We start from the raw sequence: 18,620 nt of genomic DNA on the forward strand, positions 1-18,620 counted from the left end.
ATAGAGGAATGTGGAAGTTTAGAGAGAGCAGTGTGGGAGGTGTTAGATCTCTCTGGAGACCCTTCATAGAAGATGCCACGTGGAGGGATTCGCAAGCCGCTGAGGTTCAAGCCCAGTTTCTGTCATGGAGGATGGCTTGGAAGGAGCCTAGGCTGGGGCAGTAATCCAGAGACAATGGCCATGTTCCGGAGAAGAGGTGACCGAAACAAGAGGCATTAAAGAAACAATATAAGAAAACCAACAGAGGAGGATGATAGAGAGGAAATAGCCCCAATGACCCCTGGGTTTCTGCCTCAGCTTAGAGTTGTCAGCCCCTGAGGTAGGAAATACAGGAGGAGGAAGAGGAGGGTTGGTGGAAGAAGAAGGCTGCTACTTCTGCATCCAGTGTTTTAAGCACTTATTGCTTATTGAATTAAGTATTAATTCTTTCCTTGGCTTTTGAAAGTTTTCACATTTAAGCTGCAACCTATGTTCTAGCCTTATTTCTCACTCAATTTCCTGTTTTTATCCCAAAGGTTTCCAAACTCAACCATCTGCTGCTCTCAGAAAAAAAACAAAACAAAACTTGCCGTATCTGCCCCTTTGCATATGGTTGCCTTCACCCCTCTTGCCTTCCCCTCTCGCTTCTGTTAGAAAACTATTGTCCTTAAAGACTCTTCTTGGAAAGCCTCATTTAATCCTTACACATGTGTGCAGTGTCTTAAGCAGCTTCTTTGTACTTACATAAGTGTAAGCAGTTATCATTCTGCCACTTATATTACAGCTAGTTGTATTTCTCTTATCAACATACAGAGCTGACTCATCTTTATTTCCTAAATGCCTTGGGTATTGGTTTGAACGTAATATGTGCTAATAAATGTTTATTGGCTTGAGGTGAACTAAGAGAAGATTGTAGTTTGATTTTGGGGACTATTGAATGTTAATCTAGGGGTATGAATTTGCTGGTTTCAATCTTTTGATAACTCAGTAAGGGATGTTTTTCATAGGAAATAAGGAATAGTTGAAATTATCGATGACTTGAAGAAGGGGCCCCCAAAACTGTATGGTACCCATTACTTTCAAGATCACTAGCTTTACATATCTATGCATAATTTTATTTTTCTCCCCATCTGATTTCTTCCAGAGCCCTGCTTGAAGTTCTTAGCTAATTAACATGGTTTAAATGCCTTATATTTTATTCCACACATTAAAATTAACTCAACGAAGCAAAAGTAGCCCTGAAGGCTCTTGTGAGCTATTGGAGAAAGTTAAAACTCAAAGTGTTTTAGCTAATAAACAAGAAAAGAGATAGCTGTTAACATGGCCTTTTTATACCACAATCATGGTAGAATTAAAAAAAATCAGAGTTAGATTGGGAAAGAGCATGCTTACAGAATATAAACGGCACCAGGGAAGACTTTCCACAGAGCTACTGTCTGAGATGCTAGTGCACTTGTTGCACGGATGCAGCAAATGGAAGTAAACTATAACTTCATGCCGTGGCCTACATTGTTCTCATTGTGGTCTAGGGTTTCTCTAAATAATTCATAACTGGGCTCCCTGTGTGTATCAATTTAATTTTCAATGTCTTTGGAGCATCTAGAGAAGCATACGTGAATTAGGAAAGATTAGAAAAACTTTTATTTTTGTACACTAAATTTTAATTATAAAAATTACACACCACTTTAAATACACTGGTTTTATGGAATTTTAAACTTGCAGAATTAATAAAGTAAGAAATTTCTTCTCTTCGTGTTACTGGAAGCCTCTATCTTAGGACCGTTTAAACAAGGAGCTCATTCCTGTACCTACGATGAAGGAGTGTCTTTGTAGCCTAGCACAGATTTACAGACAGAAGAAAAGTGAGCAAAGCAAAGCTCTCTAAGTGTAAGCATGGAGTCGAAGATTTTCCGCATGAGAGGGACTCCGTAAGGTTAGAGAAAGAGGAGAAGAGGAGGGTCATTCCTCTGGCAAAAAGCAAAGTTAGTAAAACATGATCTTGGCACCCTATGTTAGGATCATCTTTGCTATGAGTTTTGTCTTAGTTATCTGGTGCTGCTATAACAGAAATACCACAAGTAGATAGCTTTAACAAAGAGAAATTTATTTCTTCAAAGTAAAGTAGGCTAAAAGTCCAAATTCAGGGTGTCAGCTCCAGAGGAAGGCTTTCTCTCTCTCTTGGTTCTGGAGGAAGATCCTTGTCATCCATCTTCCTCTGGTCTGCAAGCATCTCAGCGCAGGAAGCTGAGCTCCAAAGGACGTGCTCTGCTCCTGGTGCTGCTTTCTTGGTGGTATGAGGTCCCCCTGTCTCTCTGCTGCCGTCTTTCTTTCATATCTCAAGAGATTGCCTCAAGACAATCCAATCTTGTAGATAGAGTCCTGCCTCACTAACACAACTGCCACCCATCCTCCCTCATTGACATCATAGAGACAGGATTTACAACATATAGGAAAATCACACAATACCAAGGAATCATGGCCCAGCCAAGTTGATACACACATTTTTTGGGGGACATAATTCAAACCATGATAAATTCCAATTATGGTTTTTGTGGATTTTTTTGTTCCTTTTACAAATATAACTGATATCTTACTAAAAAAGAACATGAGAAAACAGGAATTATTTTACAGAATAACTTAATAGCTAACTTTGCTGTTAGCTGCCATTTCTTGAAGACATTGGAGATATTTTCAAGTAACATAGCACCCCCCACCATTTGGTGAGAAACATCTGCTGAAGTGAGTTACAGTCAATGCTGGGGATATTTTATATCTTTTGAGTGAGTTAGGGTGAAAAAAAAAAAAGAAAAAAAAGGTTTAGCCTCCCCTCCATCACCCCGGCAGGATTGATTGCCAAGCCATATTTACATCCAGAAACAAAAAGAATCGTTGAAAATGACCCTTGACTTCAGTTAAATGCATTTTAATACTTAGATTGGGCATTTCAAAAGAAGACATGGGTACAAACAACTTACAAGAGTGAAATACTTGCAAGTTGCAAGTGCTTTTTTTTTTTTTTTGGATGGAAGCACGATGTTCGTATACAATGTTCTTTTCACATTTCTTACTTCTCTGGCATTTATTAGAAGGAACAAAGCATTTCTGGAATGCATATTTTAATTTCAAAGCCAAGGCTACTCTATGGAAAACATTTGGCACATGGCGGATCCACACAATAGAGGAGGAATGTGCAGTGGGAAGTGGCATGAATTGTGGCACTTAGAATACATTCTGAAGGAACATTTTAGACAATGGTACTTTTTCTTCATTTTAAACAATAGTTTTAAACTAGGTGCTATAATTTGTCTTAATCTGTACAAGTATCTTTTAACTCTCAATATATAAATTAGATTGACAGTCGTGAGATACTTGCCTTTTGGAGTATGTCAAAGCCCATATAGTAAATCAGGCTTATTATCATCCTTATAAAATCCACGATAAAGATGCGTATCCCTGTTTGGGTGCTTGTAAAGCATTTAAAATGTACCTCCATCACACGTACCATGGGGCCTCAAGAGTGAAATAAATTTAGACCTAGAGTGAACAGCTTTGACAAGGATCTCATAACCAGTTTTCTGTATCCATAAGAAGAATGGACTAGAAAATACACATTAAGTACCAACCAATATTTGTGTGATGTTAGACGTTTTACAACACATTTGATAGTATTTAACCTTTACCACAGTCTTACGGGATAGTACAGGCTCTTTTTCCAAGAGAAGAAACAAAGCCTTGTCACAAAGTACTCCAACCTGTTTTATGAACATAGGTTTCTGAAGAGTAAAATAAAACAGAGGGTCTGTTAGACAAGGGGGAGGAGGATAGGAGGGCAAACAAAAATTATTTTCATCTACATATTTCCCCCTATGGCTTATATATTATTTCTCAGTTCTTAGCTAAAAAATATGAGTCCAGATGTCCCAGTAAACAAATACTAATGATCCATACACAATAAACAAAATCTCTAGGATCTGTGGAGAAGGAAGGGTTATGTACACAGTTTGTTGTCAAAGACAGGGCATGTTTGTCAAAACCCTCTGCTATGACATGTAGGAGGCTAGCATTCAATAGGAGTTTCAGGTCTTCTGTTTTAAAGACTAGATAAAAAATTGTTTTTTTTCCTTCTAAGATAGGGATTTTCAAGCTTTGCCTGTGAAAATGTTACCCAAAATTTGTTACTGGCATCTGAGGTTTAATTAAGACGAGGATATTTTTCACAATGTAATTTGGTATGAAGGGAGCCCTGGTGGTGCAGTGGTTAAAGCATTTGGCTGCTAACCAAAAGGCTGGCAGTTCTAACCCACCAGCTGCTCCATGGAAGAAAGATATGGCAGTCTGCTTCTGTAAAGATTTATAGCCTTAATGGAAGTCAGAATTAATGAGACTGAAGATAAAATATTTGACACCAAATTATTTGAGGAAAAATCAGATAAAGAATTTAAAAAAATGAAGAAACCCTAAGAATTATGTGGGACTCTATCAAGAGAAATAACATATGAGTGATCAGAGTACCAGAACGGGGGGGGGGGAGGGGGTGGGGGGGTGGGTGGGTGAGAGCAGGGTAACAGAAAATACAGAGAGAATTATTGAAGATTTGTTGGCAGAAAAGTTCTCTGATATCATGAAAGACAAGATGATACCTAGCCAAGAAGCTCATCGAACCTTACATAGGGTAGATCCCAAAAGAAACTCTCCAAGACATATTATGGTCAAACTTGTTAAAACCAAAGATAAAGAGAAAAATTTAAGAGCTTTTTTTTAGGGATAAATGAAGAGTCACCTACAAAGGAGAGTCTATAAGACAGCCCTGACTACTCAGCAGAAACCATGCAGGCAAGAAGACAATGGGATGACATATAGAAAGGCTTGAAGGGAAAAAATTGCCAGCCAAGAATTATATAGCCAGCAAAATGTCTCTCAAATATGATGGCAAAATTAGGACATTTCCAGATAAGGAAAAGTTAAGGGAATTTGTAAAAACCAAACCAAAATTATAAGAAATACTAAAGAGAGTCCTCTGGTTAGAGAATCAAAAATATCAGATAACAGCCGAAGACTAGAACACAGGACAGAACAACCAGATATCAACCCGGATAGGGAAGTCACAAAAATCAATCAAAACTAAAACACTGAAAACAGGGAAACAGGTGTTAGTATGTTAAAGATGACAACCCTAAAGCAAAAAAGAGGGACTAAATAATATGGTCATAAAACTTTCATATGGAGAGGAAGTCCAGGCAATATCAAGAAACAAAGGATTGGTTTAAACTTAGAAAAACAGAGGTAACCACAAAGGAAACTAACAATTCTACACATCAAAATAAAAAAGAAGAAAAACATAAAGACTCAGCAAATACAAAATCAACAATAAAAAAAGTACATAAAGAAAAATGACTCAGCACAGAAAATTAAGTGAAACAAAGAAACTGTCAACAATACACACACACAAAATACATCAAAATGACAGCACTAAACTCATACCTGTCAATAATTATGCTGAATGTAAATGGACTAAATGCACCAATAAAGAGACAGAGTGGCAGAATGGATAAAAAAAAAAAAAAAAAAAAAGATCCGTCTATATGCTGCCTACAAGAGACACACCTTAGACTCAAAGACACAAACTAAAACTCAAAGGATGGAAAAAAAATATATCAAGGAAACAATAATCAAAAAGGGTAGGAGTGGCAATACTACTCTCTGACAAAATAGACCTTAAAGCAAAATCTACCACAAAGGATAAGGAAGGACACTATATAATCATTAAAGGGTCAGTACACCTGGAGGACATAGCCATAATAAATATTTGTGCACCCAATGACAGCGCTCCAAAATATATAAAACAAGCTCTAACAGCATTGAAAAGAGAAATAGACGGCTGTACGATAATAGTAGGAGGCTTCAACACACCACTTTCAGTGAAGGACAGAACATCCAGAAAGCAGCTCAATAAAGACACGGAAGATCTGAATGCCACAATCAACCAACTTGATCTCATAGACATATACAGAATACTCCACCCAACAGCAGCCAAGTATACTTTCTTTTCCAGGGCACATGGAACGTTCTCCAGAATAGACCACATATTAGGCCACAAAGCAAGCCTTAACAGAATCCAAAACATGGAAATATTACAAAGCATCTTTTCTGACCATGAAGCCATAAAAGTAGAAATCAATAACAGAAAAAGCAAGGGAAAAAAAAAAAAATCAAATACATGGAAACTGAACAACACTTTGCTCAAAAACTATTGGGTTGTAGAAGAAATTAAGGACGGAATAAAGAAATCCACAGAATCAAATGAGAATGAAAATATATCCTACCAGAACCTTTGGGACACAGCAAAAGCAGTGCTTGGAGGTCAATTTATAGCAATTAATGCACACATCCAAAAAGAAGAAATGACCAAAATCAAAACGTTAACTCTACAACTCCAACAAATAGAGAGCAGCAAAAGAGGCTCACAGGCACAAGAAGAAAGGAAATAATCAAAATTAGAGCAAAAATAAATGAAATAGAGAATAGAAAAACAATTGAAAGAGTTAACAAGACCAAAAGCTGGTTCTTTGACAAGATCAACAAAATTGCTAAACCAAAATGGCCAAACTGACAAAAGAAAAACAAGAGAGGAAGTAGATAAGCTGAATAAGAAATGAGATGGGCAATATCACAACAGACCCAACTGGACTTAAAAGCATCATAACAGATTAGTATGAAAAATTATACTCTGACAAATTTGAAAACCTAGAGGAAATGAACAAATTTCTAGAAACACAGTAGTACCTCCCTAAACTAACACAAACCAAGGTAGAACAACTAAATAAACTTATAACAAAAGAAGTGATTGAAGAGGTAATTAAAAAACTGTCAGCAACAATAAAAAAAGCCTTGGCTCTGATGGCTTCACTGGAGAATTCTACCAAACTTTCAGAGAAGAGTTAACAACAGTACCATTAAAGGTATTTTAGAGCATAGAAAAGGATGAAATACTCCCAAACTCATTCTATGAAGCTAGCATAACCCTGATACCAAAACCAGATAAAGATACCTCAAAAAAAGAAAATCATAAACCAATATCCCTTATGAACATAGATGCAAAAATACTCAAAATTCTAGCCAATAGAATTCAACAACATATCAAAAAAATAATTCACCATGACCAAGTAGGATTCATACTGGTATGCAGGGATGGTTCAATTTTGAAAAGCAAACAATGTAATCCATCACATAAATAAAACAAAAGATACGAACTGCATGATCTTATTGATGCAGAAAAGGCATTTGACAAAGTCCAACTCCAATTCATGATAAAAACTCTCAGCAAAATAGGAATAGAAGGGAAATTCATCAACATAATAAATGGCATTTATATAAAGCCAACAGCCAACATCATCCTAAATGGAGAGAGTCTGAAAGCATTCCCCTTTAGAACAGGAACTAGACAAGGATGTCTTTTATCACCACTCTCATTCGACATTGTGCTGGAGGTCCGAGCCAGAGCAATAAGGCAAGAAAAGAAATAAAGGGCATTCAGACTGGTAAGGAAGAAGTAAAAGTATCTCTATTTGCAGATGATATGATCTTATACACAGATAGCCCCAAAGAATCCACAAGAAAACTACTGGCACTAATAGAAGATTTCAGCAAAGTATCAGGATACAAGATAAACATACAAAAATCTGTTGGAGTCCTCTACACCAACAAAGAGAACATCAAAGGGGTAATCACCAAATCAATACCATTTACAATAGCCCCCAAGAAAATAAAATACTTAGTAATAAATTTAACCAGAGACATAAAAGACCTATACAAAGCAAACTACCAGACAGTACCTCAGGAAAGCAAAAGAGACTTTCATAAGTGGAAAAACATGCCTTGCTCCTGGATCGGAAGACTCAATGTTGTGAAATGTCAATTCTTTCCAAAGCAACCTACAGATACAATGAAATCCCGATCCAGATTTCAATGACATTTTTTAACAAGACGGAGGAACAAACCACCAACTTCATATGGAGAGGGAAGAGGCCCTGGATAAGTAAAGCATTACTGAAGAAGAAGAACAAAGTAGGAGGCCTCACACTACCTGATTTTAGAACCTATTATTCTTCCATGGTGGTCAAAACAGCCTGGTACTGGTACAACAACAGATACATGGGCCAATGGAACAGCATTGAGGATCCAGACATAAATTCATCCACCTATGTGCAGCTGATATTTGACAAAGGCCCAAAGTAAGTTAAATGGGGAAAAGACAGTGTCTTTAACAAATGGTGCTGGCATAACTGGATATCCATCTGCAAAAAAAAGTGAAACAAGACCCATACCTCACACCATGTACAAAAACTAAGTCAAAATGGATCAAAGACCTAAATATAAAATCTAAAACAATAAAGATCATGGAAGAAAAAATAGGGACAGCGCTGGGAGTCCTAATACATGGCACAAAGAGAATGCAAACCATAACTAACAATGCACAAACACCAGAAGAGAAACTAGATAACTGGTAGCTCCTAAAAATTAAACATTTATGCTCATTCAAAGACTTCACCCAAAGAGTAAAAAGACAGCCGACAGACTGGGAAAAAATTTTTAGCTGTGATGTATCTTATCAGGGTCTAATCTCTAAAATCTACAAGATACTGCAAAACCTCAACAACAAAAAGGCAAATAACCCAATTAAAAAATGGGCAAAGGATATTAATAGGCCCTTCACCAAAGAAAGCATTCAGGCGGCTAACAGATACATGAGGAAATGCTCATGATCATTAGCCATTAGAGAAATGCAAATCAAAACTAAAATGAGATACCATCTCATCCCAACAAGGCTAGCATTAATCCAAAAAAACACAAAATAATACATGCTGGAGAGGTTGTGGAGAGACTGGAACACTTCTACACTGCTGGTAGGAATGTAAAATGGTACAATCACTTTGGAAATTGATTCAGCACTTCCTTAAAAAGCCAGAAATAGAAGTATCATATATAATCCAGCAAGCGGTCCTACTCCCAGGATATATGGTAGAGAACTAAGAGTTGTCATAGCAATAGACATATGCACACCCATGTTCATTGCAGCACTGTTCACAATAGCAAAATATGGAAACAACCTTGGTGTCCATTAACAGACAAATGGATAGACAACTTATGGCATATACACACAATGGAATACTATGCAATGATAAAGAACAATGATGAATCTGTGAAACATCTCACAACATGGAGAAATCTGGAAGGAATTACACTGAATGAAATTAATCAGTCGCAAGGGGACAAATATTGTATGAGACCACTATTATAAGAACTCAAGAAAAGGTTTAAACATAGAAGAAAACATTCTTTGATGATTACAAGGGTAGAGAGGGAGGGGGAAGGGAATTCACTAACTAGATTAAAAAAATTTTTTTTTTTTTAAGTAGACAAGAATTATCTTAGTTGAAGGGAAGGAGAACACACAATTCAGGGGAAGTCAGCACCACTGGACTAAACCAAAAGGTAAGAAGTTTCCCGAACACAACTAACACTTCGAGGGACAGAGTAACAGGGGTTGAGGGTCTGGGGACCATGGTTTCAGGGTATATCTAGGTCAATTGGCATAACGAAGTTTATTAAGAAATTGTTCTGCATCCTGATTTGGTGAGTGGCACCTGGGGTCTTAAAAGCTTGTGAGCAGCCATCTGAGATGCATCACTTGGTTCCAACCCCCTGTAAGCAAAGGAGGATGAAGAACACCGAAGACACAAGGAAAATATTAGCACAGGAGACAAAAGGGCCACATAAACCAGAGACTCCATCAGCCTGAGACCAGAAGAACTAGATGGCGCCTGGCTACCACCAGTGATCGCCCTGACAGGGAACACAACACAGAGTTCCTGATGGAGCAGGTGAAAAGTTTGTATCAGAACTCAAATTCAGTAAAAAGATCAGACTTAGTGGTCTGACTGAGACTGGAAGAACCCTACGAAGACATGGCCCCTGGAGTCTCTGTTGACCCAGAACTAAAACCATTTCTAAAGTCAACTCTTCAGACAAAGATTAGATTGGAGTATAAAACATAAAATAATACTCGTGAAGAGTGTGCTTCTTAGTTCAAGTAAGCAACATGAGACTAAATGGATAGCTGCTGTCTGGAGGTGGAATGAGAAGGCAGAAAGGGATAGGAACTGGTTGAATGGACATGGGAAATCTGGAGTGGAAAGGGGAAGTATGCTGTCACATTACAGGGATTGCAACTAGGGTCACAGACCAATATGTGTATAAATTTTTGCATGAGAAATTAACTTGAGCTGTAAACTTTCACCTAAAGTACAATTGAAAAAAAAGATTTATAGCCTTGGGAACCCTATGGTGCAATTCTACTCTGTCTTATAGGGTGGCTATGAGTTGGAATTAACTTGATGGCTGTGAGTTTTGGTATTTTTAAAATTTGATATGAGGTTATTGTTCCTAAATATAGATGCTTAGTTTTCATCTCCAGACAATTCCCTTATCATGAATTTGTTCTTATTTTAGATGACTTTATAAAATTAATGCATGTTCTTTATTAATATATTCATGGAATTCAAAATATAGACATTAAATGACCTTCTTTTCTACTATCCCATTCATCAATCCATTTATATGTTAAATATTTATCGAACACAAACTTGTACATTGTTTTTGGTGCTCCAGAACAAAACACATTTCCTGCTTCCACGGAGCTTAAATGTTAGTGTCGGATATATACAATAAACATATAAACAAGTTAAAAAAAATATGTCAGTCTCCTTAAGTGTTTTAAGTTAAAGTAGGGTTGGGGGAGAGGGCAGGAGAGAGTGGAGATGGGAATGGACAGGGAAGGCCTCTTTCGAAGGGGACTTTGATCCAGAACCTTTTGCCTGGTTTTTTTAAGGGGTTAAGTGAATTAGGAAAGAGCGTTGGGCTCTGGGTCAGAGAGGCTACATGGGGCCAGAATGCGGTTCATAGTGAGAATTTGGGCTACGTCCCTGAATTGGTTTCCTAGGGCTGCTGTAACGAAGTACCACAAATTGGGTGACTTATAAGAACAGAAATTTATTGTCTCACAGTTCTGGAGGCCAGGAGTCTGAAATCAGGGTATCAGCCATGTTGATTCCTTCTAAGACCTCTAAGGAAGAATCTGTTCCATTGCTGTCTCCTAGCTTCTGGTGACGACTGACTGTCCTTAATGCTCCTTGGATGGTAGATCATTTTGATCTTTGCCTCCATCTTCACATGGCAATCTTCCCTCTGTGTGTCCTTCTGTGTTTCCTCCTATTTTATAAGGACACCACTCATACTGGATTAGGACCCACCCTACTCCAGTATGACCTCAGGTTCACTGATAAACATCTTCAAAGACCCTATTTCCAAACAAGGTCACATTCTGAAGACCCCCGCCTGCCCCGCCACCAGGTACTAGGGGTTAGGACTTCAACATATCCTTTTGGGGACAAAATTTAATCCATGATAGTTCCACGAAGATAACAACTATTCTATATCAGGTTTTTTTTTTTTCCCGATACTAATAATCTCTATTCTCCACTTAAGTAGCCTAATGCTTACTAATTAATTATTATTTTTTGCCTTCATCTTAATATGGATTACTGGCTACAAAGTGATATAAATTTTATCTTATAATTATCTGATTTTTTGAGATATATAATTTTCAACTTTTCTCGTTTTTGACAGCTTTATCAAGGTTCTATATTTTTTTTCCATATGGAATTTCTGTAATTAAAACAACACACACACACACAAACACATCTCTCTTTTGAAGCATTGATGTAATAGTAAAACGTGGCGAAATTCAGTCTTTATGGCCCTTCCTTCCATCTGTCCATTCATTCATTGTTAGTTGGGAGCCCAGTGGTGGCTGATAATGTTTCTATTGGTGCCTTGACTTGACTTCTGAGGATGTGCCAACAGTGCAGGGAATGAATTATGTTACTATGAAATACATCCTTTTGCTCTGGGCTATGATAGCTCAGGACTGTGCTCACAATTTGTCTAAGGAGTGATTTGTATTTTTCCTGTTTTAGGTCACCACACTTGTAAATTGTCCCCAGAATCCTTCCAGCAGGAAAAAAGGACGTTCAAAGAGAGCCAGAGTTCTTCTAGCTTCTGTGGAGGAAGCAACCTGGAATTTATTAGACAAGGGAGAGAAGATCACCCAGGAAGCCACAGTTTTAAAGGAAGAGCTTACTGCTGCACTTGAGGAAGTTCGCAAAGAAAGTGAGTACTCCAGTCTTGGTCAGGAGCAGATTGCATATCCTTGGGGTGTTAGATACCAAATTAGATTTGTGTGCATTTTGATCTTACTGGGTTCAGTTTATTAGCCATACACAGAGCTCTGAAGAGCTAGCAGTGGGAGGCAGAGTGGCTCATTAGACAGCTGTAAGGCTCAGAGTCCTGCTTCTGGTTCTTCCCCTTAGTTGTTCAATCCCTCTAGGCAACTTCTTACCCCACCAGGCCATAGTTTATCTGTAATAAATGAAGAGAAGAGCATGTATTTTTTTTTTTTTTTTTGTCGGTCACAGAATATAATGAGAAATGACTAATGAAGCTAAAGGCATATTCACCCACGCATAAATAAATTATAAAGCTCCTTGTAAACAGTTGGAGATAGAAGTTTCAGACCTGGCTACCTCAGAAGTTCATTTTTTATTTTTCCATTTTCTGCAGGTTTAGATTTGCAAAACTTTTTTTTCTTACGACTGGTGTTGGGAAAGAAGCTACGCATAATTTTTGTTGGTGCTTTATTAACAGTACTTAAAAAAAAAAAAAAAAAAAACCCAAACCCATAGCCATCTAGTCAATTCCAACTCATAGTGACCCTATAGGACAGAGTAAAACTGCCCCATAGAGTTTCCAAGGAGCACCTGGTGGATTTGAACTGCCGACTTCTTGGTTAGCAGCTGTAGCACTTGACCACTACGCCACCAGGGTTTCCAATTACGTAATAAACGTATATATTTCACCTTTCCGTGTGTTTACTTTTTGATAATACAGCAATTTCCTAATGAATGTAAGTCTCATCTGTAGATTACTTTTAAAAGAACCTCTCAGTGTTCTTTAATCAATGGAATAATTTCTCATCTATCAGCTTGCTGCAGGGAACTATTTGGAGAGGAACAGAAAACTTGAATTTTCCTGTTCAACTTTGTAAAAGGATTCGGCATGTCCAAATATCCCCCCTCCCTTCCAAGCTGCCGTAGAGTCGACTTCTACTCATAGTGACCCCCATGTGTGTCCGAGTAGAACTGGGCTCCATACAGCTTTTAGTAGCTGAGTATTTGGAGGTAGATCACCAGGCCTTTCTCCTGAGGTAACTCTGGATGGACTCCAACCACTGACCTTTTTGTTAGCAGCCGAGTACTTAACCGAAGAAAGTCAAGAAATGTTTGCAAATTAAATAATTACAACAAATATACTAGCCATAATAATCTTTAGAGCAAATGTAAGACACAGGGAAGTTATTTGTTATATACTTTATATATAATTTAAATTTTATAAGAATTCCTTAGATAATATATAGAAATTATAAGGCCTATGATAATTTGAAATAAATTCATCATTCCCGCCTGCTCCTCATCACCTCAGACCTATCTTTCCCCTGTGTTCTCTGCCCTGGTTCATAGTTTTCATAAACTGCCTGGGAATAAATATGTAAGCAGTTGGTCAGTCTTAGAAACCTGTTACCGATTGCTGCCGAGTTGATTGAGGCTCATAGCAACCCTGTGGGACAGAGAAAAACTGCCCCATGGGGTTTCCAAGGCTGTGATCTTTACACATCAGACTGCCACATCTTTCTCCAATGGAGCAGCTGGTACGTTCGAACCACTGACCTGTCAGTTAGCAGCCAAGTGCGTCACCACCGCACCACCAGGGCTCTTTTTGGTCATTCTTGGAAGGAAATAGTAATTGCCATGAGATAGTGTTTGCTTTTTTTTTTTAAACCTAAGTCAACCTTTTTTTAGCTCAATAAAAATAAATTATCTTAAAGAGAAGTTGTCAAAGAGAAAATCTATTTGAATTCTAGGATTATGTAGTATATCGTTCACTGTGTTCTATTTTGTGAAATATATATATGTATATATATGGCATATGCTGTATACACACAAATGCATTTGGTTAAAGATCACCAAGTGCTTTATACCCCGATGCTTTCTGATAAACTGTCCAAATTAACTACTGCCACTGGAGTGTAGGAGGAAAGCAGTGAAATGCACATGGTTCTAGTTCTGGAATTTGGGGAATGGCCAATGCTTATCCTATGGATAGTAGAGATAGTGACAGTGAGAGCATTGTTCCACAAAACTTGGAAGGAACTTTAGCTCAGTGAAGTGTCAGGAGAATGGATTTCCATTCAAGCAACTCTGTATGATACTAGAAACATATTTTGAATGGTTTCCTGTTTTGGCTTCTCTCTCTCTCTCTTTTTAAAAGGGCTTTTTCCAGTGGCATAACGTGAAGGACTAATAAAGAGCAACTAAAAGGTTTAAAGTATTTTGAAAAATGAACAACTATTGGGAGTAGATACAGTTTTGTTTATGTATTTATTGACTTATTTCAAGAAGGATTTTGGGAAAATTTAGAAACTTTTTCTTCTAGTGAAGGACATAGCATAATTTATGTAGCCTTACTATGAGATTCGGTTTCATTATCTTTAGTGGCTGAAGTTCTAGACTTGAAGAAGTAAAGTGGTCATTTACCTAAAGAACTTGCTTGTGGAAGATGGAACATGAATAAATACAAAGAGTGGATGGTGAAAGGAAAATTGATATGTGGGTAAACTGTAGAGATCCAGCAAAGGGTGGTCCACATTCTAAGTGATTGCTTATGGTCACTCATGATCATATATCTTTCCCCTATATACAATGTCATATAAATGTAACTCTCAATCAGTATGTTTTTTCATATTTCAAGGGTCAAGTCCTCTCCAGTTTCTGCCTGCTTTTGGTTATTGTCAAGTGCCTTCAAAGAGTTGTCTTATATATATATTTTTTGTATTAATGCGAGGATTAGTTAGATATATGCTACTCTGTAGTTACCAGTGGATGTCAGAAGAGACTCTGAAACCTGCTTTTGAATGTAAAGTAGCTAAAGTGAATGGAAGAAATGAAGTAAAAGAGCTGAACAGAAGATTTCAAAGGGAGGCTTGAGAAGACAAAGTAAAATATTATAATGAAATGTCCAAAGGCCTGGAGTTAGAAAACCAAAAGGGAAGAACACACTTGGCATTTCTCAAGGTGAAAGAACTGAAGAAAAAATTCAAGCCTTGAGTTGCAATATTGAAAAATTCTATGGGCTGAATACTGAACAACACAGGAAGCGTCAAAAGAGGATAGAAGAAATATATAGAGTCAGTGTACCAAAAGAATTGGTCAACATTCAGCCATTTTAGGAGGTAGCATATGATCAAGAACTGATGGTATTGAAGGAAGAAGTCTAAGCTTGCACTGAAAGCATTGGTGAAAAACAAGACTCCAGGAATGGAGGGAATACCAATTGAGATGTTTCAACAAACAGATGCAGTGCTGGAGTTGCTCACTTGTATATGCAAGAAATTTGGAAGACAGCTACTTGGCTAACCAACTGGAAGAGATCCATATTTGTGCCCATTCCAAAGAAGGGTGATCCAACAGAATGCAGAAATTATTGAACAATATCACTAACATCACACACAGGTAAAATTTTGCTGAAGATCATTCAAAAGTGATTGCAGCAAGTACATCAACAGGGAACTGCCAGAAATTCAAGTCAGATTCAGAAGAGGACATGGAACGAGGGATATCATTGGTGATGTCTGATGGATCTTGGCGGAAAGCAGAGAATACCAGAAAGATGTTTACCTGTATTTGATTGACTATGCAAAGACGTTCAACTGTGTGGATTATAACAAGTTATGGACAACATTGTGAAGAATGGGAATTCCAGATCACTTAATTGTGGTCATGCAGAATCTGTATATACATCAAGAGGCAGCCATTTGATCAGAACAAGGGGATACTGTGTGGTTTAAAATCAGGAAAAGTGTGTATTATGGTCATATCTTATCACCATACTTATTCATTCTGTATCCTGAGCAAATAATCCAAGAAACTGGACTGTATGAAGAAGAACATGGGATCAGGATTGGAGGAAGACTCATTAACAACCTGTGATATGCAGATGATATAGCCTTGCTTGCTGAGAACAAAGAAGACTTGAAGCATTTACTGAGGAAGATCAAAGACTGCAGCCTTCAGGAGAGAGTACACCTCAACATAAAGAAGACAGAAATCCTTGCAATTGTACCAATAAGCAACATCATGATAAATGAAGAAAATATTAAAGTTGTCAAGGATTTCACTTTACTTGTATCCACAATCAACGTCTATGGAAGCAGAAGTCAAGAAATCAAGTGATGTATTGCATTGGGCCAATCTGCTGCAAAAGACCTCTTTAGTGTTAAAAAGTAAAGATGTCATGTAGAAGACTAAAGTGCGCCTGACCCAAGCCACCTAACGATAACAGTGGCACCTAACAGTAACAACATGGAGTTTTATAAATTAGCTCACCCAAACCCATTGCCGTCGAGTTGATTCTGACTCATAGTGACCCTACAGGACAGAATTGAACTGCCCCATATGGTTTCCAAGGAGTGGCTGGCGGATTTGAATTGCTGACCTTTCGGTTAGCTGCTGTAGCTCTTAACCACTGTGCCAGCACGTTTCCTCCTTACTGTAAAAAAAAAAAAACAAAACCCAAACCCAGTGCCGTCGAGTCGATTCTGACTCATAGCAACCCTATAGGACAAAGTAGAACTGCCCCATAGAGTTTCCAAGGAGCGCCTGGCGGATTCAAACTGGTGACCCTTTGGTTAGCAGCCGTAGCACTTAATCACTACACCACCAGGGTTTCCCCTTAAATAGGGGATAATTAATTGGAGATCTCAAGAGTGTTCTTGGAACGATTAAGGTACAAGTCTTTTGTATACTGCCCGGACAAGTCAGGATGCCTGTACAGGGGGAGCACAGCTCTAGTCAAGCCCCTCTGTTCTTTGGTGTGAATTATCTGGAGGTGGAATGTGCAGTGTAACATCCGTAGTTTTGGCAGTTAAGCCTACCCAAGCTAGCAATTAGAAACGTGCTCTGTGGACTTCATGTTCATGTATGTCAGGTGGGAGAGGACTCACAAATTTGTTGGAAGCCTGCCACTGCTAAAACTCCTCCCGTCTATTTTTAATTGTGGGACTCCACGAAGGCCATCATAAGCCTGAAGAACAAGGAGGATGAATAAGGAGTTCTTGACTCCTTCAGGGCCCTACTAAGTATAGCTCTCCTTCCCAAATATGAGGCTATGGTGTTTTATATTATAAGAGATGCTATGCCGTCTAATCTAATAATTCAGGAGCCTCCCAACTGCGTGTTTGTAAAGCTTAGGTCTGCAACATCTGAGGACTTGCCCCACTTTGCGTGGTTCCTGCGTATTTCTAGCAAGGTAGGTGATATGGCTGGAAGCGAAGGGACTGTCCCCCTTCTGGTGAGGAATAAACCTTTGTGTTAAAAATGTATACATTCTTCATGTGCATAATATATACATAAACCAATATATACATACAAGGGCATATTATAAGTTCCTCCAGTTTTTCTGTTTATCCATTTTCCTACGTTTCTGTAGCTCTTCTTCATTTTAATGAGTTGCAGACCCCAGGTTTACAGATTTTTTTTTTCCAGTCAGGAATTAAGAATCAAGACTTATTATCATCTATATTAGTCTGCAAAACAATTACTTCTCGAAACGATTATTCCTGGAAAATGGTATCCAGGAAGTGTAATTAATCTGCTTATCACTTCTCTGGGTACTTATTTAAACAACAAATGCCATTATAAAATTTCCAATACCCATTAAAACCAAAAGTGAACATTTAAAATGGTACTCCTTGTTAAAAATGCCTTTTTTTTTTTTGGTATAGGGAAATAAATTGTATCCTAGGGAAATAGAGATTTTCTTTTTATTGACTTATGTCCATTTTGGGTCACCTTGAAAAAGGTATCTTTTTAAACTGAGCTGTATTTAATATTTACTTATAAAAGAGAAGAGTGAGTTAGCGGGCCCTAAGTAACAGGTCAGCTCTATCCACTGTGCCCAACAACATTACGATTAGGACTTAGATAAAATGTTTGGTATTTACCGCCAGCTACTCACAGCCTGTGTATGGTTTCAAAGGCAACAGCTGCTGCCCACGTTATTTCCAGCTATTGCTATGTTGATGTTGTATGCATTTAAGTGTTCTCATGTCTCAAGAGCGTTCTTAGATAAACATTACATCACAAATACAGTAGTCTTTTTCAACCAAATGCGCTTCAGAGGGTGCAGTTCGTTCTTCATCTGAAAGGGCATAATGAAAATTTGTTCTAGCACGTTTTAATATGCATATGTGGTGTCTTGTAGCTGGCAGAATGTTTGTGGAAATACTTCCATTGAAGGCTGATGAGCTAGTTAGTTACATTGCTTGTAAACTACTAATTGCTGGAAAATGCTCACCATGGTACCCTTCAGCATTTGCTTGAAAAACCTGCAGCAAGCTTACTTACAGTACATTTATTTTCTCGGCAAACTTCAGTGTCACCTGTGTTGAGGTATCGTATGGGTTACTGGGA

The 18,620-nt window shown here is 37.9% G+C and overlaps 1 protein-coding gene across 4 annotated transcripts in view; it reads left to right on the forward strand.

Annotated features, from left to right (window-relative positions):
- Positions 1-18,620, forward strand: part of CTNNA3 (catenin alpha 3) — a 1,852,175-nt gene that overhangs the window by 82,433 nt on the left and 1,751,122 nt on the right. For all 4 annotated transcript variants that reach the window (XM_049856013.1, XM_049856014.1, XM_049856011.1 and 1 more), the window contains one exon: positions 12,015-12,207. In XM_049856013.1, the coding sequence (XP_049711970.1) occupies positions 12,015-12,207 (193 nt within the window). The remainder of the gene's footprint in view (positions 1-12,014; positions 12,208-18,620) is intronic.

This window comes from Elephas maximus, chromosome 16 (genome assembly GCF_024166365.1).
Source record: "Elephas maximus indicus isolate mEleMax1 chromosome 16, mEleMax1 primary haplotype, whole genome shotgun sequence".
In the NCBI taxonomy this organism is placed as follows: Eukaryota; Metazoa; Chordata; class Mammalia; order Proboscidea; family Elephantidae; genus Elephas; species Elephas maximus.